The sequence below is a fragment of the Heterodontus francisci genome, chromosome 42, assembly GCF_036365525.1.
Source record: "Heterodontus francisci isolate sHetFra1 chromosome 42, sHetFra1.hap1, whole genome shotgun sequence".
Taxonomy (NCBI): domain Eukaryota; kingdom Metazoa; phylum Chordata; class Chondrichthyes; order Heterodontiformes; family Heterodontidae; genus Heterodontus; species Heterodontus francisci.
Genome location: NC_090412.1, coordinates 904,887 through 928,116, shown reverse-complemented (window position 1 = coordinate 928,116; position 23,230 = coordinate 904,887). Strand labels below are relative to the sequence as shown.

Sequence of the window (23,230 nt, the reverse complement as noted above, 5' to 3'; positions counted from 1 at the left end):
GTCAAATGGCCTCATATTCCAAATCATCCTGATACGTGAGTGGGACTGCACAGAGTCAGGAGCATTTACTTACACTGAGCACAAGGTACCACATCTACACTCAAGCATAGTTCTCAGAAACAGAGAACAGAAATAGGTTTTATATTTACTATCCAACCTACTGCCATTCTCCCTATCGGCCAGTATCTTTCTTACCTTGAAATCTTTATCTACTTTTGGCTAAATGCAAAACAGAAAGCTTCTACAAACTGTCCATGGAATGACTCTCTGGTGCAGCATGCTTCCTGAATGAGGTGTTTCCTGGTCCCACTCACTTCCAGGAATATTGAAATGAAATGGATCAAGTTGCAAAGTAGGGATTGTGTCTCAGTTTTCTCCATGGCTCAGTCCTTGCAGTCAGGGATGTTACTTAAAGCAACAATTAGGGCACTGCTGTCAAGCCAGGAGGTAGCAGTTTGTGTAACAGACTGCTCTACAGAATACCTATGTATGTACTGACTCCTGTTGCTCAATCTCATTAAAACTGTTTAATCTAATGGATAGTCACCTGTGTCACATGACCTGCCTTTCACACAACTACAGTCTGCTTACGTTTTCCAGCTGTAACACATTCCGCTGTGGGTTGTCTGCTGTAGACAGCTCCGAAGTGTTCAGACTGTAACTCTTCCCAAAGCGAATCTCCTTGCCCTGATCACGCAGTTTCTGTCTTTGTTTCCTGTTAAAACAGAGAATGCAAAGGTCTTATTGACAGACAGAAAACCTCAGCAAGAAAAATCCTGTAAACAGTTGATCCCAGTGTGTACTGCGCAGTTCACACTGGACAACAGGAAACGATTCACTCCTTTGGGCACTGAGGGGAGAGGAGGGATGAAGAGGAAGAAAGTGGACATATTGAGACAGAGCTTTAGAAAGGCACTTTCCGAATCTGAAGAGTCAGTCCTAAAGCTCTGGGCATTTAAAAACTAAACAGCAAACTCACCCTAAACAGCCTGACTACTCTGATCAGCCAAGGGGCTTCAGGAATTTACTGAAATTAAACCAGTGACAGACCTACATATCCCATCGGAACCCCTTCTCCCCCCAAAAGTACCTTCGAGAAACTCTGACTGAGAAAATGACATCATTCAAACATTCCCCGAGCAGAAAGGAGAATTGCTGAGAAGATCCCACACAAGGTGAAGATGTAGTTCAGGTGATGAGATCAAACCAATGGGTAACTGTCATGCAGCAATCATCAGAAAACGTCTTCAAGCTTTGTGATGTGCTACATGAGGCTTTGACACGTGAGTAAAAGCAAAATATTGTGGATGCTGGAAATCTGAAATAAAAACAGAAAGTGCTGGAAATACTCAGCTGGTCTGGCAGCATCTGTGATGACAGAAAAACAAAGTTAACATTTCACTCTGAAACATTAACTGTTTCTCTCCCCACAGATACTGTAAGATCTGCTGAGTATTTCCAGCATTTTATTTTGATGGTCACTCCATGTGGTTTGTAGGCAATAGTTAGAACCTATTCCGGTTCTTCATGATGTATTGTAGCTAAATTCAGAATGAAATTAATGAGTGAAATTAAGGTTTTGATTGTGTTCTCTGCCAGGCGATAGGCAATGAATGAAATGAGAAGAATTCTGAAGACAAAGAAAATCTCAAAAACAAACCAGCTGAAGATGACAACATGGGACAAAGGGAAAGAGCAGTGAGAGAGGACCATGAAATTCTCAGTGAGAATGAGAACATTACACAGAGTGTGCAAGGCTCGAGAGCGGAGAGTGCTTTATTCTGCTGAGGTTTGGACTCAGATGGAGCTGCAAAAGCTGTAATTAAACGTTACAAACACAAACCTGCATCATTCATCTGAAACTTCAGTTGTTTACTAATTCTTTGGTGTGTTGCAGAGGGAATAAAGGAGCTGCACTGCACTGTTAGCTAAGGTAGCATTGATTGGGTGACTACGGAGTGCTCAAGGCCTTTTCTTCTCCCTTTCCATTGCAATGAGATCAGGATCTTCCTGCACATGGAGATGCACCAACCTACAGTGAGGACCTATCTTACTGAATCCTGCAAAGTGCAACAGACACTCAGTTTGAATAAATACTTTTAATTAGGGGAGCATGGAGTTCCCCCAGTCTCCTCAACCAACATCATCAAACAGCTGCATGGAAATTCCTGTAGCCCTGCTCTGTTCACAGAGGATCAGGCTGCCAGCACAGGCCGCAGGTCCCTGCAAATCCCAGCTGCAACCAGTCCACCATCCTGAGGTCAAATGGCCCAAACAGCATTTCTTACATTCTAACTCCCATTGGTCAAGCTAACGGAGTCTTTCCGCAATCAAGTCTTTTGAAAGCCTCAACAGGATGATGCTGGTTCTCAACTGGAGTGGGTTTCAAGGCTGTTAAGGGAGGAATCTCTCCGGGTGGTCCAGGAACTCCCCTGTCACAGTGGGTGGGTGTGGACATTATCTAAAAATCTCCAACTGAAATTTAAAATGTCCAGTCCATACTGGGTGGAGCCTTGGGAGATCTGAATCAGGCCCAGATTCCAGGCCCCTGTTGGGTATCAATTCAAATTACCCCCTCACCATCTCCGGAGATTTTGGGGCCAGATTAAATGGTTGTTCATGTCTCTGCTCAATAACAACAGTCACTGAACTCCAAACATAATTCGAAGAATTCTGAGACACTTCAAAGTGAAAGGCACTGAATAAATGTAAATGTATTTATTATCATTCCTTGAGGACTCTGCACACTGGGAGAGAACTGTCAGTGACCCTGCTTGGTATTTAACACAACCCGAGGTATCACCTGTGAACCCCACAAACCTAGCGCTATGTATGATGGCATTCAGGCTGTTAGTGAATAGGGATCACCAATCCTTCAGAATGTTCCTGGAGAGGCCACAAGTTAATGGTTAATCTCCAGCATAATGCTGCCAGTAAACCCAAGAAAATCATAGCAACAGTCAATTTTCCTTGAACATTTCTGTTCATTAGCTGTAAAGATATTAAACATGGGAGTATCGGCTGCTTGACAAAGACGACTCATTTGATTGGGTAATGAGTCTATTCACTTTCTGATTGGCCTGGGGAGGCGGGACAATGCAAAGATGGACGTGTCAGGCAACCAATGGCATGGTGTAGAGTCAGGGCGGTTGGAGGCAGATGGTCATGTGATGGAACCACCAGGAATATGTCCTATTGGTGAAGGTAAACTGGACAGCAGTGGCCTGGGACCCAGGAGGCACAATCAGTAAAAAGGAGACTCAGTCATTGCAGCAGATTGGACAGACGGCCGTGCATGTCGTAGGTCACATGGAGATTAACCCTGGAGCTGCTTACGTCCAATATGGAGAGCCTACACCCCAGGTCGATCTTGAGCATTTACAGTGGTTGGACACATTTTCTAATCCTTGGTAAATCTTCCAGAAATCTGGACAGGAGGATTTTACATTGAAAACAAAGTTGTTCTGAATTCCATCAAAGACTTTCCCCAAGACTGTAATCCGAAATGGAGGGACTAGATGGTTAGTGTCCTGTTGGGTTCATCTTTGCCCTCCGAGCTGCATCCATCATATCCCACTGTGCTCACGCTGCCTGGCCATGGAGTCCCTCATTGCCCCTTGAATGAAAATGCAATAAATGTGACTATGGGATTTTCTGATGTGTCGAGAGAGGATGGGAATATGGGAATAACTCCAGCAACAGTGCGGCGTCCTCTCACTGGATGGTTTACTATTGCAGCACGTGATTCTAGAATTTTAATTAAATTCAATTATCTATATCACTCTTGTTGCACCCAACTGTAAAACTGGTTATGACAGCTGGCTGAATTGACTGCCTGGCCCACATGAGGAACAAGTTCATTACAACGAGATCAAAAGATTGAGGCTTTAAATCCTCTATTGTTTACCAAGTCAATGGTCCATAATTAAAAAATTACAGCCTGCCCCAATGGCTGAGTAATTTAATTCAGTGAGGGTTTGAGCCACAGAGACAGCTTCAATCTCGATCCTGAACCCTGTTAACAGAACGACAATAAATCAGAGCCTGGGTTAGAGAAAGGGAAATCAGCAAGATTTCCCTGCTGCAGTGAACGTGCCTCTACCTGTCTGAGGAGGGGACAGGATATCCTGCTCACACATGGAGAACTGGCATTAGGGTGAGGGACCAGCGGAGGCCCGTACCCCAGTGAGAGTCAGTGTGTGGAACCCGTACCCCAGTGAGAGTCAGTGTGTGCGGGACCCGTACCCCAGTGAGAGTCAGTGTGTGTGGGACCCGTACCCCAGTGAGAGTCACTTTGTGTGGGACCCGTACCCAAGAGAGAGTCAGTGTGTGTGGGACCCGTACCCCAGTGAGAGTCAGTGTGTGAGGAATCCATACCCAAGTGAGAGTCAGTGTGAGTGGAACCCGTACCCCAGTGAAAGTCAGTGTGTGTGGAACCCGTACCCCAGTGAGAGTCAGTGTGTGTGGGACCCGTACCCCAGTGAGAGTCAGTGTGTGGGACCCGTACCCCAGTCAGCGTCAGTGTGTGTGGGACCCGTACCCCAGTGAGAGTCAGTGTGTGTGGGACCCGTACCCCAGTGAGAGTCAGTGTGTGTGGGACCCGTACCCCAGTGAGAGTCAGTGTGTGTGAAACCCGTACCCCAGTGAGAGTGACTTTGTGTGGGACCCGTACCCCAGTGAGAGTCAGTGTGTGAGGAATCCATACCCAAGTGAGAGTCAGTGTGTGTGGGACCCGTACCCCAGTGAGAGTCAGTGTGTGTGGGACCCGTACCCCAGTGAGAGTCAGTGTGTGGGACCCGTACCCCAGTCAGAGTCAGTGTGTGTGGAACCCGTACCCCAGTGAGAGTCAGTGTGTGTGGGACCCGTACCCCAGTGAGAGTCAGTGTGTGGGACCCGTACCCCAGTCAGCGTCAGTGTGTGTGGGACCCGTACCCCAGTCAGCGTCAGTGTGTGTGGGACCCGTACCCCAGTGAGAGTCAGTGTGTGTGGGACCCGTACCCCAGTGAGAGTCAGTGTGTGTGGGACCCGTACCCCAGTGAGAGTCAGTGTGTGTGGGACCCGTACCCCAGTGAGAGTCAGTGTGTGTGAAACCCGTACCCCAGTGAGAGTGACTTTGTGTGGGACCCGTACCCCAGTGAGAGTCAGTGTGTGAGGAATCCATACCCAAGTGAGAGTCAGTGTGTGTGGGACCCGTACCCCAGTGAGAGTCAGTGTGTGTGGGACCCGTACCCCAGTGAGAGTCAGTGTGTGGGACCCGTACCCCAGTCAGAGTCAGTGTGTGTGAACCCGTACCCCAGTGAGAGTCAGTGTGTGTGGAATCCGTACCCCAGTGAGAGTCAGTGTGTGTGGAATCCGTACCCCAGTGAGAGTCAGTGTGTGTGGGACCCGTACCCCAGTGAGAGTCAGTGTGTGTGGGACCCGTACCCCAGTGAGAGTCAGTGTGTGTGGGACCCGTACCCCAGTGAGAGTCAGTGTGTGTGGGACCCGTACCCCAGTGAGAGTCAGTGTGTGTGGGACCCGTACCCCAGTGAGAGTCAGTGTGTGTGGAACCCGTACCCCAGTGAGAGTCAGTGTGTGTGGGACCCGTTCCCCAGTGAGAGTCAGTGTGTGTGGGACCCGTTCCCCAGTGAGAGTCAGTGTGTGTGGGACCCGTTCCCCAGTGAGAGTCAGTGTGTGTGGGACCTGTACCACAGTGAGAGTCAGTGTGTGTGGAACCCGTACCCCAGTGAGAGTCAGTGTGTTTGGAACCCGTACCCCAGTGAGAGTCAGTGTGTGTGGGACCCGTTCCCCAGTGAGAGTCAGTGTGTGTGTGACCTGTACCACAGTGAGAGTCAGTGTGTGTGGAACCCGTACCCCAGTGAGAGTCAGTGTGTTTGGAACCCGTACCCCAGTGAGAGTCAGTGTGTGTGGAACCCGTACCCCAGTGAGAGTCAGTGTGTGTGGGACCCGTACCCCAGTGAGAGTCAGTGTGTGTGGGACCCGTACCCAGTGAGAGTCAGTGTGTTTGGAACCCGTACCCCAGTGAGAGTCAGTGTGTGTGGAACCCGTACCCCAGTGAGAGTCAGTGTGTGTGGGACCCGTACCCCGGTGAGAGTCAGTGTGTGTGGAACCCGTACCACAGTGAGATTCAGTGTGTGTGGGACCCGTTCCCCAGTGAGAGTCAGTGTGTGTAGGAACCGTTCCCCAGTGAGAGTCAGTGTGTGTGGGACCCGTACCCCAGTGAGAGTCAGTGTGTGTGGGACCCGTACCCCAGTGAGAGTCAGTGTGTGTGGGACCCGTACCCCAGTGAGAGTCAGTGTGTGTGGAACCCGTACCCCAGTGAGAGTGACTTTGTGTGGGACCCGTACCCCAGTGAGAGTCAGTGTGTGAGGAATCCATACCCAAGTGAGAGTCAGTGTGTGTGGGACCCGTACCCCAGTGAGAGTCAGTGTGTGTGGGACCCGTACCCCAGTGAGAGTCAGTGTGTGTGGAACCCGTACCCCAGTGAGAGTGACTTTGTGTGGGACCCGTACCCCAGTGAGAGTCAGTGTGTGAGGAATCCATACCCAAGTGAGAGTCAGTGTGTGTGGAACCCGTACCCCAGTGAGAGTCAGTGTGTGTGGAACCCGTACCCCAGTCACAGTCAGTGTGTGTGGGATCTGTACCCCAGTGAGAGTCAGTGTGTGTGGGACCCGTACCCCAGTGAGAGTCAGTGTGTGGGACCCGTACCCCAGTCAGAGTCAGTGTGCGTGAACCCGTACCCCAGTTAAAGTCAGTGTGTGTGGGACCCGTACCCCAGTGAGAGTCAGTGTGTGTGGGACCCGTACCCCAGTGAGAGTCAGTGTGTGTGGGACCCGTACCCCAGTGAGAGTCAGTGTGTGTGGGACCCGTACCCCAGTGAGAGTCAGTGTGTGTGGAACCCGTACCCCAGTGAGAGTCAGTGTGTGTGGATCCCGTACCCCAGTGAGAGTCAGTGTGTGTGGAACCCGTACCCCAATGAGATTCAGTGTGCGTGGGACCCGTACCCCAGTGAGAGTCAGTGTGTGTGGAACCCGTACCCCAGTGAGAGTCACTTAGTGTGGGACCCGTACCCCAGTGAGAGTCAGTGTGTGTGGAACCCGTACCCCAGTGAGAGTCAGTGTGTGTGGGACCCGTACCCCAGTGAGAGTCAGTGTGTGTGGGACCCGTACCCCAGTGAGAGTCAGTGTGTGTGGGACCCGTACCCCAGTGAGAGTCAGTGTGTGTGGGACCCGTACCCCAGTGAGAGTCAGTGTATGTGGAACCCGTACCCCAGTGAGAGTCAGTGTGTGTGGATCCCGTACCCCAGTGAGAGTCAGTGTGTGTGGAACCCGTACCCCAATGAGATTCAGTGTGCGTGGGACCCGTACCCCAGTGAGAGTCAGTGTGTGTGGAACCCGTACCCCAGTGAGAGTCACTTAGTGTGGGACCCGTACCCCAGTGAGAGTCAGTGTGTGTGGAACCCGTACCCCAGTGAGAGTCAGTGTGTGTGGGACCCGTACCCCAGTGAGAGTCAGTGTGTGTGGGACCCGTACCCCAGTGAGAGTCAGTGTGTGTGGAACCCGTACCCCAGTGAGAGTCAGTGTGCGTGGGACCCGTACCCCAGTGAGAGTCAGTGTGTGTGGATCCCGTACCCCAGTGAGAGTCAGTGTGTGTGGAACCCGTACCCCAGTGAGAGTCACTTAGTGTGGGACCCGTACCCCAGTGAGAGTCAGTGTGTGTGGAACCCGTACCCCAGTGAGAGTCAGTGTGTGTGGGACCCGTACCCCAATGAGATTCAGTGTGTGTGGGACCCGTACCCCAGTGAGAGTCAGTGTGTGTGGATCCCGTACCCCAGTGAGAGTCAGTGTGTGTGGAACCCGTACCCCAGTGAGAGTCAGTGTGTGTGGGACCCGTACCCCAGTGAGAGTCAGTGTGTGTGGAACCCGTACCCCAGTGAGAGTCAGTGTGTGTGGGACCCGTACCCCAGTGAGAGTCAGTGTGTGTGGATCCCGTACCCCAGTGAGTGTCAGTGTGTGTGGAACCCGTACCCCAGTGAGAGTGACTTTGTGTGGGACCCGTACCCCAGTGAGAGTCACTTAGTGTGGGACCCGTACCCCAGTGAGAGTCAGTGTGCGTGGGACCCGTACCCCAGTGAGAGTCACTTAGTGTGGGACCCGTACCCCAGTGAGAGTCAGTGTGTGTGGAACCCGTACCCCAGTGAGAGTCACTTAGTGTGGGACCCGTACCCCAGTGAGAGTCAGTGTGTGTGGGACCCGTACCCCAGTGAGAGTCAGTGTGTGTGGGACCCGTACCCCAGTGAGAGTCAGTGTGTGTGGGACCCGTACCCCAGTGAGAGTCAGTGTGTGTGGGACCCGTACCCCAGTGAGAGTCAGTGTGTGTGGGACCCGTACCCCAGTGAGAGTCAGTGTGTGTGGGACCCGTACCCCAGTGAGAGTCAGTGTGTGTGGGACCCGTACCCCAGTGAGAGTCAGTGAAAGGAAAGGAAAGCTCAGCATGTTCTATAAAGGGTGGTTTGTTGACTCCACCCATCATTATCTGGTTGTAAATCACATTCTGTATAATCGAGAGTAGGTGCATGCACAGATTTTGGTATGAATGTATTTAAAGGCACCTAAAGAGCTGGTTTCCTTTAGTCTAGTTAATTGCTTACTGATTTTCTTCACCATTGTGTGTTCTGGTTGGAGTTTTCACTTTTGCAACTCATCCAATGCTAAACAAAACACACAGTGCATTCCTGGAGATTCCACTGTTGTTGTGCTTGGTGGAAGCAGTGCAGGAAGAGCCAGACCTCCAGAGGCTGCTGATCCTTCACCTCACTCCTATCAGCACTTGTGCTACACAGATAAAGTGGTAATGACTCCCATCACAGGATGTACCTGCAGCCCCTTTTTTGTTTGTTGGGTTTTTTTATTCAATAAAATTTGAACATTTGGAAATTTCAGCTCCTTACTTCAGTTCTTTCACATTCCGACATGGAGCCCTGCAGCCCCATGTTCCACTTGTCAAACTTACCATCACTTTGAATGTTTATACTATCAGCAATATTAGTCAATCAGATGTGCACAGATTTATCAAGCAAGCCACCAATGGATTGTTTGCTCGAATCACCAATTACAAAACTAGGAGTAACAAGGAGCAACAAGGTGTAACAAGGAGTGACAAGGAGTAGTATTTCAGGGCACAGCAATTCTCCAAGTGTAGAATGTTCTGAAGTACTAGGAGGTATCAATGGTGAAAGCCTCCACTGACTGCGATCAATCTCATCTCCCATATCATCAGAACAAAATCCACTTTCTCAATCTGTAGGAGCAGTAGCAACATCTCAAACCAGGAAAGGCCTGGCCCCCCCCCACCCCCCCTGGACGTCTTCCCCCCACCCCACCGTGCCTGCCCAGCCCAAAACCTGCCCCCCCTCTGCATCTGCACCCCCCCCCCGGCACCTCCCCCCCCCCCACCTCCCCGGCACCTTCCCCACCCCCTGGCATCCACACTGTCAACCCAAAGCTACGTGATGAGCTGATTCCACCTTCTGTAGGTGATTCTTGTTTGTCACCAGGCAACAGCAGAGAGGGATCTGCATTGATTTGATAAATAAATAACTTTAGTTTGTATTGGACCTCAGGATGTCGTAAAACTAATTTCTCAGCCAATAAAATGCTTTTATTTGAAGTGTAGTCATTATTGTAATGTAGGAAATGTGGCAGCCAATTAGTGCACAGCAAGCTCCCACAAACAGCAATTTGAATAACCAGATAATCTGTTTTAGTGATGTTGTTTGAGGAATAAATATTGTCCCAGGACACTGGGGATAACTAGAAGGGCCTTGTTTCAACATCTCATCCCAAACATGCACCTTCAACAGCGTGTACTGCACTGCGGTGTCGGCCTAGATTTTGTGTTCAAATCTCTGGAGTGGAATTTGAACCCAGAACCTTCTGACTGAGGAAAGAGAGAGATACAGACTGAACCACAGTTAATACCTAATAGACCAATAACAACGCAGAATAACAAACGATTGAGGAAGGAGGCTATAGTGAAGCTCACAATAAGAGTGTGGAATTGGAGAAAAGTTTTAAGTGGCATCAATTCAGGGGGATCAGCCTTACTTTGTTTTGAAATACAGGACCACACAAAGCATCCCGACCACAGTCAGTCCAATGGTGATACAGGTTATTGACATGATCTGTCGCTGGTAAATATCTTCACTCTCTGTGGACAGAAACACAGGCAAAAACAGCAGTTTTTAACCACAAGTTTGCATGGATATATTTGTGAATGCACACATGTACATGTAGCTGCACTTTCATGTGTATTTGTATTTCTGAGTGTGAGAATGTTTTGTACAAATCCATGTTTGCATATGTGCATGTACACGGGTGTAAATCATTGAGTGTCTTGTGTGTGTATGCACCCATGTGCATGTGTGTTTCTGCGTGTTTGTCTCTGTTTTCATCAGAACGAGTTATTTTCTCCAAAATGAAACTTGAAGATTCAGTCCACAGTTTCAACTTCAATCAGCTGGACAGTCACAGTGAATCCTTCCCTCATTAGACAGCCTCCCCTCACTCTCAGGAACTCATCATTCAAAATTGGCTCAGAGGCTTGAAGCAGAGGGTAATGGGCGATGGGTGTCTTTGTGACTGGAAGGCAATTTCCAGTGGGCTTTCACAGGGCTCAAAGAACAAAGAAAAATTACAGCACAGGAACAGGCCCTTCGGCACTCCAAGCCTGCACCGATCCAGATCCTCTATCTAAACATGACGCCTATTTTCTAAGGGTCTGTATCTCTTTACTTCCTGCCCATTCATGTATCTGTCTAGATACATCTTAAAAGACGCTATCGTGCCCGCGTCTACCACCTCCGCTGGCAACGCGTTCCAGGCACCCACCACCCTCTGCGTAAAGAACTTTCCACGCATATCCCCCCTAAACTTTTCCCCTTTCACTTTGAACTCGTGACCCCTAGTAATTGAATCGCCCACTCTGGGAAAAAGCTTCTTGCTATCCACCCTGTCTATACCTCTCATGATTTTGTACACCTCAATCAGGTCCCCCCTCAACCTCCGTCTTTCTAATGAAAATAATCCTAATCTACTCAACCTCTCTTCATAGCTAGCGCCCTCCATACCAGGCAACATCCTGGTGAACCTCCTCTGCACCCTCTCCAGTATGAGGGCGTATGGCTCAGTATGAGCTCTCTTGCTTTTTGTGGTATATATCAATGATTTAGAATTGAATGTAGGGGGTGTGATTAGAAGTTTGCAGACATTACAAAAATTGGCCATGTGGTTGATAATGAAGAAGAAAGCTGTAGACTGCAGGAAGATATCAACGGACTAGTCAGGTGGGCAGAATAGTGGCAAATGAAGTTCAATCCAGAGAAGTGTGAGGTAATGCTAACAAGGCAAGGGGAATACACAATAAATGATAGGATACTGAGAAATGTAAAGGAACTGAGGGACCTTGGAGTGCATGTCCACAGATCCCTGAAGGTGGCTGGGCAGGTAGATAAGGTGGTCAAGAAGGGATACAGGATACTTGCCTTTATTAACCAAAGCATAGAATATAAGAGCTGGGAGATTATGCTGAAACTGTAAAAAACACTAGTTAGGCCACTGCTGGAATACTGTGAGCAGTTCTGGTCATCACAATCTTGGAAGGATGTGATTGCACTAGAGAGGGTACAGAGGAGATTTACAAGCATGTTGCCTGGACTGGAGAATTTTAGTTATGAGGAAAGATTGAATTGGCTAGGGTTGTTTTGTTTGGAGCAGAGGAGGCTGAGGGAAGACCTAACTGAAGATGTAAAATTGAGAGGTCTCCATAGTGTGGATAGGAAGACCCTATTCCCCTTGGTTCAGGGGTCCATAACCAGGGACATAGATTTAGGGTAGGAGGTTCAGAAGGGATTGGAAGGGATTTTCTTTTCACCCAGAGGGTGGTGGGGGTCTGGAACTCTGTGCTTGAAAGGGTGGTACTGGCAGAAACCCTGATAACGTTTAAGTACTTGGATATGCAATTGAGGGCTCCAAGGCTATGGACCAAGAGCTGGAAAGTGGGATTAGGTTGAATGGCTGCATGTCGGCTGGCGTGGATATGAGGGACTGAATGACCTCCTTCCACACTGTTAATTTCTATGATTCCATTCATCCCATTTCCCATAAACTGGGGGAAATCGAAGGACTTGCACCCAGTAAGTGCTGGATGGAGCAAAAGGCTCACTCAGCTCAAATTCAAATCACAATCACAGGAGGCATCAATAAAATAGAGGTCAAACAAAGAAGTTTATTAAAGTCATTATTAAAAATAGGAGGAAAAAGAGAACAGAAATATGTGTTTTTATACCTTAATCAGAAGACTGCCCTTTTACACCTGGGACACGGGTTCAAATTGAGGTCAGACTAACCCTGGACCGAAGCAGCCAATGGCGGGCAATGTATGGACTGACGAGTTTCACTGATTCCTCAGCTCACACAAGCAGCAAGTCCCTGGCGGTGCTGGGAGGTGAGCAGTGTAACCAAGGTTAGAAAGATCTTCAAATTGGGGCTGTACCTGTCCTGGGAGTGTTTGATGGGGACAGTGTAGAGGGAGCTTTACTCTGTATCTAACCCCCGTACTGTACCTGTCCTGGGGAGTGTTTGATGGGGGACGGTGTGGAGGGAGCTTTACTCTGTATCTAACCCCGTGCTGTACCTGTCCTGGGAGTGTTTGATGGGGACAGTGTAGAGGGAGCTTTACTCTGTATCTAACCCCATACTGTACCTGTCCTGGGAGTGTTTGATGGGACAGTGTAGAGGGAGCTTTACTCTGTATCTAACCCGTGCTGTACCTGTCCTGGGAGTGTTTGATGGGACAATGTAGAGGGAGCTTTACTCTGTATCTAACCCCATACTGTACCTGTCCTGGGAGTGTTTGATGGGACAGTGTAGAGGGAGCTTTACTCTGTATCTAACCCCCCGTGCTGTACCTGTCCTGGGAGTGTTTGATGGGACAGTGTAGAGGGAGCTTTACTCTGTATCTAACCCTGTGTTGTACCTGTCCTGGGAGTGTTTGATGGGGACAGTGTAGAGGGAGCTTTACTCTGTATCTAACCCCCCGTGCTGTCCCTGTCCTGGGAGTGTTTGATGATGATTGATGATGATTGTAATCTCTGATGCATCGCTCTAAAAGGTATGAAAAGCATTGATTGCTGAAAGAGGAAGGTGGCTTCGGGGGTTGGTGTTGGCGCGAGGGGTCAGTGCTGGTAGAGATTGAGTGATCACAGAGGCATTTACATTTGAATATTTGATCAGGTTGGACTGTACCGTGTGATTGACTGTTTTAAATTATAAATTGACTAAACAAACTGGTCAGATTGTAGCCATTCCGAGCCAGACCTCTGGCCAAGCACGTGGCTTTGATTTGCTGCTGGGAAGGTGACCCGAAATTAACTGTTGATTCTGCAAAATTCTGAGATCATTCCTTTCTCACTGAGTGTCGGAATCAGGAGTGTCTGAACATTCTCTCTCCTGTAAACCAGAACAGTCCTTAGCACTGGGTCAGTATCCTAAAGCCTCACTGGGTAATAACCCTAGGGTGTGGGGAGCTGAGGAACCAGGACCCAATGATGGGTTTGTGCTGGTGCCCCTACCACAGGGCACAGTCATACAGCACAGATAACCAATCAAAGCCCTGCATTGATGGAGAGGGGCAGAGAGAGTGGGTTGACCAAGGCTGGGGCAGGAATGTGGCAATGGGGAGCTGGGATTTGCTTTAATGGAAATGTATTGATCAGAATTGCTAAATCACCCATTACAATCAGCTCTACATCATGAGAGACAGGAGCACGTGGAGAAATTGTCTTCTTATAAAATACAGGTGAAGGGTCAAGGTCACAGTGCTGGGCACTGGCAGGGTGAAGGGTCACAGTGCTGGGCACTGGCAGGATGAAGGGCCTGGAGGCAAGTTGTGATTAAGTGAGGTTTTCAAGCCCATGATTCTAAGAGTGAGACAGCGAGGGACAGAGACTTAGATCAAAAGCAATGTAATATTAACAGGACAATTCATGTGGGATGCAGTCATATTGAAGAAGAGCAGGAGATGTGACTGTATGCGAGGGGTTCCAGAGAGTCACAGAGTTCAGACTCAGTGCCAGTCCTGCCAATACTCTTTGCTTATCATTGACATTTCTAATGCTCCTGTTTTAGTACCAGACGCACTGACTGTTCTGGACAAACAGCCACTCCCTGAAAAGGAAGATGACAATTTTCACCCACTGATGGAAATAGGAGGAAAGGGCAGTAACAATCAGCACAAGTGGGACATTAGTTACAGAGAGACAGATAAAAATCAGACACAGACGCTGACACAGATATAGACAAAACATACAGGAACAAAAGGATAGAGACAGCCAAATGAGGTACACACAGAAGAGAGACAGAAGGAACAATAACAAAGGTTGAGTCCATACCCATGAATTCTATTCCCAGATGTTCTGCTACAATGAGAGAGAGAGAGAGAGAGAGAATCAGTAACACTATGAGACATTTCATGCAATCTGATTGTTAGTTGATCATTCACAAAGCAAAGACAGGATTCCACTCCCACATATTGCTACCTGCAGATTCACCATTAAAATCCTTCACTTAAAATTAAGATTACATTTTCATAGTGAAATAAATGATGATTGGATTATGATAGAAGCAAAATAAAAGGTAAATAAACTTTAAAAATGATTTTTGTTTTTAAAGTGTTGAAGTTGCTATTTCATAATGGGAGAAATTTGACAACCTATAAATGTAAAATTAGCTTTTCCGGACCAGTGAGGGTGTTCAGCAGTAATTCTGAAGTTAGTACACCATTAAAAACCTAGTTACATCTCATTCAACAAGGTGTAACTTTTTCCAGAAACTAACAGCATCACATCATGATTGTGATGGACATTACAGTCTGTGTGAACCATCACAATACAGCCAATGGAGGAGCAGAGACCCACTATCAGCACCTTCCTCATTCCCACGTTTAACTGTGCTTGTGCAGACTCCCCAAGTTGCTCTCAATTTCAGTGGAGTAATGACAGTAAACACTGACAATTTATTGCCACCACAAAATCTTTTTCCTAACTGTTCAGTCGATTCCCTCCACCATTGTGCTGAGTGTTGGGTGAAGCTGACATGACACATGACCTCCAGTCTACCAGGAATGGGACAGAAAATCTCCAAACCCTTAACCAAATCACCAATCTTTACCAAATCTCCAAACATATCTCTGCTGAGTATTTCTTTGTGACTGCTGGACTCTGACAAAGGTCGACAGTCCCAATGAACTTAAGTGAGAACCAGACAGATATTTGGTAGAGCTGTGGGATTTTCCAAACACTTCAGGGTGCAAAAATAACTCAAATGAGCAAAAACAAGAGTCAGTCGAAGATGTGACAGGACTGCGACTCAGCTGGCTGCAATACAAAGAGACAGGAGCAAAAATTTCAGGTGTCAATCTCTCTCAAACAGGCTGAACATTTCAGTCAGAGAGCCTCAAACAGTAATCTGCTCACACTCACCTACACTTGCATTCAGGCTACTCAGAGTGGGACGGCTGTGTGTTGTGGGTGGGGGGGGGGGGAGGTGGTGGTGAGTGTTGGTGGGGGTGAGTTTGAGCCTGGGGGTGTTTGTGAATGGGGTTGAGTGCTGGGGTGAGTGTGAATGTGGGACCTCCTGAGGTGAAGGTGGAGGGCAAATGGTTTGCAGGAAAGTTGAATATTAAAATGATTAATTGATAGAAAAGGAATATTGTTAAGCAGTGTTTAACTAACACAGGCAATAAAGATTTGGAGTCTGGAAGTTTAGTTCAGGCGTAGCTAATTGAGCCAAATTAGCCCCCGGTTCTAAATACAAACAGTGTGCAGGTGACAATCAGTTTGTAGAACATTATTCAAAATGAATTCAAATCCATCCATCTCTGGAGTGGCTGCACATGGGTCACCTGACTGTGCTTTCACTCTCCTGCCACAGTCTGGCTTGTCTATTCACTTGGCTTTAATCCTGGCTTGATAGATGCTGATCGCTCAAATCAGTAATATCGAGAAGTTCTACTAAATTCTAATGGACCACAGCCCAAAAGCATGCTCAGATTTGATAGCCCAGGGAGAGGGTTTAGACCCGGCAGAGTCAATGCTGAAATAAAAGCAGAAAATGCTGGAAATACTCAGCAGGTCTGGCAGCATCTGTGGAGGGAGAAACAGAGATAACATTTCAGGTCAGTGACCCTTCATTAGATGCTGAATTGGGGTGGAGGATAATTTGTGAGGGAAACTCAGAGATAAGCTGAGGGAGTTTGTAGTTACTGGACAATGAGGAATTCCAGTGGGGTGTCTGTATTGTGAGAAAGTCTGAGAGAGTTACAGACACTAATGGTGCATCAAGAGCATCTCACCATTCATTCATCTTCACATCACTTGGAAACAGAGATTCGGCCAACAGGAATCAAACCCAACATAGACATTAATTTTTCAACCCAAAACAATGTCACCGGTCTCAGTGAAAACGTTTACCACCGGTTCTGTTTTGATACAAACCTGCCAAAATTTAAACAATCAGTAAATGTTTTACAAATGTTTCACAGCTCCAGCGACCCAGGTTTGATTCTGGGTACTGCCTGTGCGGAGTCTGCAAGCTCCCCCTGCGACCGCGTGGGTTTCCTCCGGGTGCTCCAGTTTCTTCCCACCGCCAAAGACATGCAGGTGATAGGTAAATTGGCCATTGTAAATTGCCCCTAGTATAGGTAGGTGGTAGGGGAATTGAGGGAAGGTGGGGCTGAGAGAGGGTATTGGGATTAATGTAGGATTAGTATAAATGGGTGGTTGATGGTTGGCACAGACTTGGTGGGCCGAAGGGCCTGTTTCAGTGCTGTATCTCTAAATAATAAACTAAAAACCAATCAGTAAAAGTCAGATTTTGACCATATGATGATGTAAAACAACTGATTGTGAATTAGCAGCAAGTTTTATAAATCTAGCCTTAACACAATCAACTTCAAGAAATACAGGCGTGATGTGAAATGGGCAGTTGACTCATTATAATCCATTTTACACCACAGACTCAGCATCCCCACTGTGTAATCATTGCACCCAATGTTAAATATAAACACCAGCCATTCACATCCTAATAACTGAGCAATGATTCTTAACAGTGTCATCACTAGATTGACCACCACTGAAATATCACAGTGAGAAAGGTGGGGACAGCGGGGGGTGGTGTGGAGGGGGGGCAGAGACAGCATGGAGAGGGGGGGCAGAGGGGCCGTGGAGAGGGGGGGCAGAGGGGCCGTGGGGGGGGGGGGGGGGCAGAGGGGCCGTGGTCAAGCCGTGATAAATTTTTGGTATAATTTCTGTTCTGTTGTCTGCACTTTGTTATTGTCCGAATTTCATGAACAGAGACTGAGTGAATGCAGTTCACGGGTTCACAATAACAAGTTGCAATCTGACCAAACAGGGCACAGTCCATCCAGAACGATGAAATGTAACAAAGCACATCAGATAGGAAACCAATGGGAACAAGGCCTGGGAACAGGACAAAGCAGGCACACAGAAGAGAGAGATGGACAGATAGAGGAGAGAGAGAGAGGGGTACAGGAGAAAGAGAGAGGTACAGGAGAGAGAGAGAGGGGTCAGGAGAGAGAAAGAGGGGTACAGGAGAGAGAAAGAGAGAGAGGGGGGTACAGGAGAGAGAAAGAGGGGTACAGGAGAGAGAGAGAGAGGGGTACAGGAGAGTGAGAGAGAGGGGTACAGGAGAGTGAGAGAGAGGGGTACAGGAGAGAGAGAGAGAGACGTACAGGGGAGAGAAAGAGAGAGGGAGAGGTACAGGAGAGAGAGAGAGGGGTACAGGAGAAAGAGAGAGGTACAGGAGAGAGAGAGAGGGGTACAGGAGAGAGAGAGAGAGGTACAGGAGAAAGAGAGAGGTACAGGAGAGAGAGAGAGAGGTACAGGAGAAAGAGAGAGGGGTACAGGAGAAAGAGAGAGGGGTACAGGAGAGAGAGAGAGAGGTACAGGAGAAAGAGAGAGGGGTACAGGAGAAAGAGAGAGGGGTACAGGAGAGTGAGAGAGAGAGGTACAGGGGAGAGAAAGAGAGAGGGAGAGGTACAGGAGAGAGAGAGAGGGGTACAGGAGAAAGAGAGAGGTACAGGAGAGAGAGAGAGGTACAGGAGAGAGAGAGAGAGGTACAGGAGAAAGAGAGAGGGGTACAGGAGAAAGAGAGAGGGGTACAGGAGAGTGAGAGAGAGAGGTACAGGAGAGAGAAAGAGAGAGAGAGGTACAGGAGAGATAGGGAGGGGTACAGAGAGAGAGAGAGAGGGGTACAGGAGAGAGAGAGGGGGGTACAGGAGAAAGAGAGGTGCAGGAGAGAGAGAGAGAGAGAGGTACATCAGAGAGAGAGAGAGTGGTACAGGAGAGAGAGAGGTACAGGAGAAAGAGAGAGGTACAGGAGAGAGAGAGAGGGGTACAGGAGAGTGAGAGAGAGGGGTACAGGAGAGTGAGAGAGAGGGTACAGGAGAGTGAGAGAGAGGGTACTGGAGAGTGAGAGAGAGGGGTACAGGAGAGTGAGAGAGAGAGAGAGAGGTACAGGAGAGAGAGAGAGAGAGGTACAGGAGAGAGGGAGAGGGGTACAGGAGAGAGAGAGAGTGGTACAGGAGAGAGAGAGAGAGAGGTACAGCAGAGAGAGAGAGAGAGGTACAGGAGAGAGAGAGAGAGGTACAGGAGAGAGGGAGAGGGGTACAGGAGAGAGAGAGAGAGGGGTACAGGAGAAAGAGAGAGGTACAGGAGAGAGAGAGAGGGGTACAGGAGAGTGAGAGAGAGGGTACAGGAGAGTGAGAGAGAGGGGTACAGGAGAGTGAGAGAGAGGGTACAGGAGAGTGAGAGAGAGGGGTACAGGAGAGTGAGAGAGAGAGAGAAAGGTACAGGAGAGAGAGAGAGAGAGAGGGGTACAGGAGAGAGAGAGAGAAAGGTACAGGAGAGAGAGAGAGAAAGGTACAGGAGAGTGAGAGAGTGAGGGGTACAGGAGAGAGAGAGAGAAAGGTACAGGAGAGAGAGAGAGAAAGGTACAGGAGAGAGAGAGAGAAAGGTACAGGAGAGTGAGGGAGAGAGGGGTACAGGAGAGAGAGAGAGAAAGGTACAGGAGACAGCAAGACAGAGGTGGAGAGAGAGAGAGTGATGGAAAGATACAATAGCTGACTTCAGTGATCAAATAGAGTCATTGTTTTTTTTAAACATTCTTCTCTTTTTCTCTATCTTTTTTTGAACAAAACATCAGCTCAGCTGCAGTTCTGATGAAAGGTCACTGACCTGAAACGTTAACTCTGCTTCTCTCTCTGCAGATGCTGCCAGACCTGCTGAGTATTTGCAGCATTTTCTGTTTTTGTACCTGTTATTTTGGGGCTCAGTGTAGTCGAGGCAAGTGACAGACTCTCAGTCAGGAGACAGCGTGTCTTAGCAAATCCAAACAACCAATGGCAAGAGTAAAGGTTTTATAAGTGGGGGGGTGGGGGGGAGGCTGCGTACAAGGGGGGAGGGGGGGATACGGAACTTATTGATGTTCCTGTGTGTCTAGGATACCAATCTGCAATAGCCTTGATGTAAAAGTAATGTCTCCTCTTGGGGGGGGCGGGGGGGGGGGTGGTGGTGGTTGGTGGGAGGTGATTGGTGGGAGGTGCATTACTAATGGAACAGTGAGCTCACCCCCAACCCCCCCAAGTCTTTATGTAGGTTTCGGGCTGAGCTACCAGGTATCCAGCAACAATGCTCAGGTTACAACAGGCTTGAGATTCCCCTCGGGACTGATGAGGACAGTTTGGGAGATTCCCCTCGGGACTGATGAGGTCAGTTTGGGAGATTCCACTCGGGACTGATGAGGACAGTTTGGGAGATTCCCCTCGGGACTGATGAGGTCAGTTTGGGAGATTCCACTCGGGACTGATGAGGACAGTTTGGGAGATTCCACTCGGGACTGATGAGGTCAGTTTGGGAGATTCCACTCGGGACTGATGAGGACAGTTTGGGAGATTCCACTCGGGACTGATGAGGACAGTTTGGGAGATTCTCCTTGGGACTGATGAGGACAGTTTGGGAGATTCCACTCGGGACTGATGAGGACAGTTTGGGAGATTCTCCTTGGGACTGATGAGGACAGTTTGGGAGATTCCACTCGGGACTGATGAGGACAGTTTGGGAGATTCTCCTTGGGACTGATGAGGACAGTTTGGGAGATTCCCCTCGGGACTGATGAGGTCAGTTTGGGAGATTCCACTCGGGACTGATGAGGACAGTTTGGGAGATTCTGCTTGGGACTGATGAGGACAGTTTGGGAGATTCTCCTTGGGACTGATGAGGACAGTTTGGGAGATTCCCCTCGGGACTGATGAGGTCAGTTTGGGAGATTCCACTCGGGACTGATGAGGACAGTTTGGGAGATTCTCCTTGGGACTGATGAGGACAGTTTGGGAGATTCCCCTCGGGACTGATGAGGTCAGTTTGGGAGATTCCACTCGGGACTGATGAGGTCAGTTTGGGAGATTCCACTCGGGACTGATGAGGACAGTTTGGGAGATTCCCCTCAGGACTGATGAGGTCAGTTTGGGAGATTCCACTCGGGACTGATGAGGTCAGTTTGGGAGATTCCCCTCGGGACTGATGAGGTCAGTTTGGGAGATTCCACTCGGGACTGATGAGGACAGTTTGGGAGATTCCCCTCGGGACTGATGAGGACAGTTTGGGAGATTCCACTCGGGACTGATGAGGTCAGTTTGGGAGATTCCCCTCGGGACTGATGAGGTCAGTTTGGGAGATTCCACTCGGGACTGATGAGGACAGTTTGGGACATTCCCCTCGGGACTGATGAGGTCAGTTTGGGAGATTCCACTCGGGACTGATGAGGTCAGTTTGGGAGATTCCACTCGGGACTGATGAGGTCAGTTTGGGAGATTCCACTCGGGACTGATGAGGTCAGTTTGGGAGATTCTCCTTGGGACTGATGAGGACAGTTTGGGAGATTCCCCTCGGGACTGATGAGGTCAGTTTGGGAGATTCCCCTCGGGACTGATGAGGACAGTTTGGGAGATTCCCCTCGGGACTGATGAGGTCAGTTTGGGAGATTCCACTCGGGACTGATGAGGTCAGTTTGGGAGATTCCCCTCGGGACTGAAGAGGTCAGTTTGGGAGATTCCACTCGGGACTGATGAGGTCAGTTTGGGAGATTCCACTCGGGACTGATGAGGACAGTTTGGGAGATTCCCCTCGGGACTGATGAGGTCAGTTTGGGAGATTCCCCTCGGGACTGAAGAGGTCAGTTTGGGAGATTCCCCTCGGGACTGATGAGGTCAGTTTGGGAGATTCCCCTCGGGACTGAAGAGGTCAGTTTGGGAGATTCCACTCGGGACTGATGAGGTCAGTTTGGGAGATTCCACTCGGGACTGATGAGGTCAGTTTGGGAGATTCCCCTCGGGACTGATGAGGTCAGTTTGGGAGATTCCACTCGGGACTGATGAGGACAGTTTGGGAGATTCCCCTCGGGACTGATGAGGTCAGTTTGGGAGATTCCACTCGGGACTGATGAGGTCAGTTTGGGAGATTCCACTCGGGACTGATGAGGTCAGTTTGGGAGAGAATCCAGGATCTTGAAACCAGTATTGAATGATCTCATTCTAACACTGCTCCTGCTGTGACTGTGTGTAATAACCAGCAGTAAAAATCCAGAATCCCAGCTGCTGAATTAATCCAAGGCTTTCACCATTCCACCCTAAATCACAAAAAGACAGCATCTGTGCAGGACTTGGAATGTGTGGGACATCACATGTTCACCTGGGGTTCAAGGTCAGAACCTTTACTTAGTGAAGATGGAAAATGATGGGAATGGGAAATAAGTGCAATAAGTGAAACTTAGTGCTCACTGGACACACCTGCCAAGGAAAAGATGGAAGCCAAACTTATCAGAAAGCAGAAAGGGACCACTCCTTTCATACTGGGATAGTCATGACCCTTCCATCCTTAAACACCGAGTTACAGGAGTCAAGGGTTATGGGGGGCAGGCAGGAAAGTGGAATTAAGGCCACAATCAGATCAGTGACGATCTTGTTGAATGGTGGAGCAGGCTCGAGGGACCGAATGGCCTACTCCAGCTCCTATTTCTTAAGATCTTATGCTTATAACACTCAGTTACAGTGCCCATGGGAGCCAATAGTTACACTTTTCAAAATATTAACCATCAAGAGGGATATTATCTGTCAGAAGGGATAGGGAGAGGCAGTATAGACTTAATGGCACAGTTCTCAAGAGTGTGCAGGGCCAGAGGGACCTGGGGGTGCATGTGCATCCATCTTTGAAGGTGGTAGGACATATTGAGAGAGTGGTTAATAAAGCATATGGGATCTTGGGCTTCATAAATAGAGGCATTGAGTACAAAACCTGTATAAAGCACTGGTTCGGCCCCAACTAGGGTATTGCATCGAGTTCTGGTCACCATACTTTAGGAAGGATGAGAAGGATCTGGAGAGGGTGCAGAGGAGATTCACCAGAATGGTTCAGGGATGAGGGATTTAGCGACAAGGTTATGTTGGAGAAGTTGGGATTGTTCTCCCTGGAACAAAGGAGATTGAGGGGAGATTTGATTGAGGTGGACAAGATTATGACAGGTTTAGATAAGGTAGACAAAGACAAGCTGTTCCCGTTAGCAGATGGTCCAAGGACTAGGGGACACAAATTGAAGATTTTGGGAAAAAGATGTGGGAGATGGGAGGGGGGATGTGAGAAAGAACTTTTTTACGCAGCAAGTGGTAATGATCTGGAACTCACTGCCAATGAGCGTGGTGGAAGCGGAGACAATCAATGATTTCAAAAGGAAATTTAATAGGCCCTTGAGGGAAATAAACTCGCAGGGCTAGAGGGATAGAGCGGAGCAATGGGACTGACTGGATTGCTCGACAGAGAGCTGGCATGGACTCAATGGGCCAAATGACCTCCTTCTGTGCCATAATGACTCTCTGACTCTATGAGAGGAATCAGCTTGTTTGTGTGTCAGATAACTCAGTGTATGTCTGTAGTTGTGTGATTTGTATTTGCTGGAGGTTACGTCCCATGTGGGCTCCCATCCAACAGAACAAAGAATTTGACCAACCATCCTTCGATTGTCCAAAGTGTGAGAAGATGCAAATGGTGATTTGAGCTTTTGTAAACAACATGAAATCTTCTCCTTTTCCACTCCCCTCAATT

At 48.6% G+C, this 23,230-nt stretch overlaps 1 protein-coding gene across 1 annotated transcript in view; it reads right to left on the bottom strand.

Moving 5' to 3' along the window:
* Positions 1-23,230, bottom strand: part of LOC137355309 (pro-neuregulin-3, membrane-bound isoform-like) — a 629,235-nt gene that overhangs the window by 8,636 nt on the left and 597,369 nt on the right. The window contains exons 4-6 of the mRNA XM_068020295.1: positions 14,450-14,476; positions 10,107-10,209; positions 592-715 (exon numbers count right to left, since the gene is read on the bottom strand). Coding sequence (XP_067876396.1) covers positions 592-715; positions 10,107-10,209; positions 14,450-14,476 — 254 coding nt within the window. The remainder of the gene's footprint in view (positions 1-591; positions 716-10,106; positions 10,210-14,449; positions 14,477-23,230) is intronic.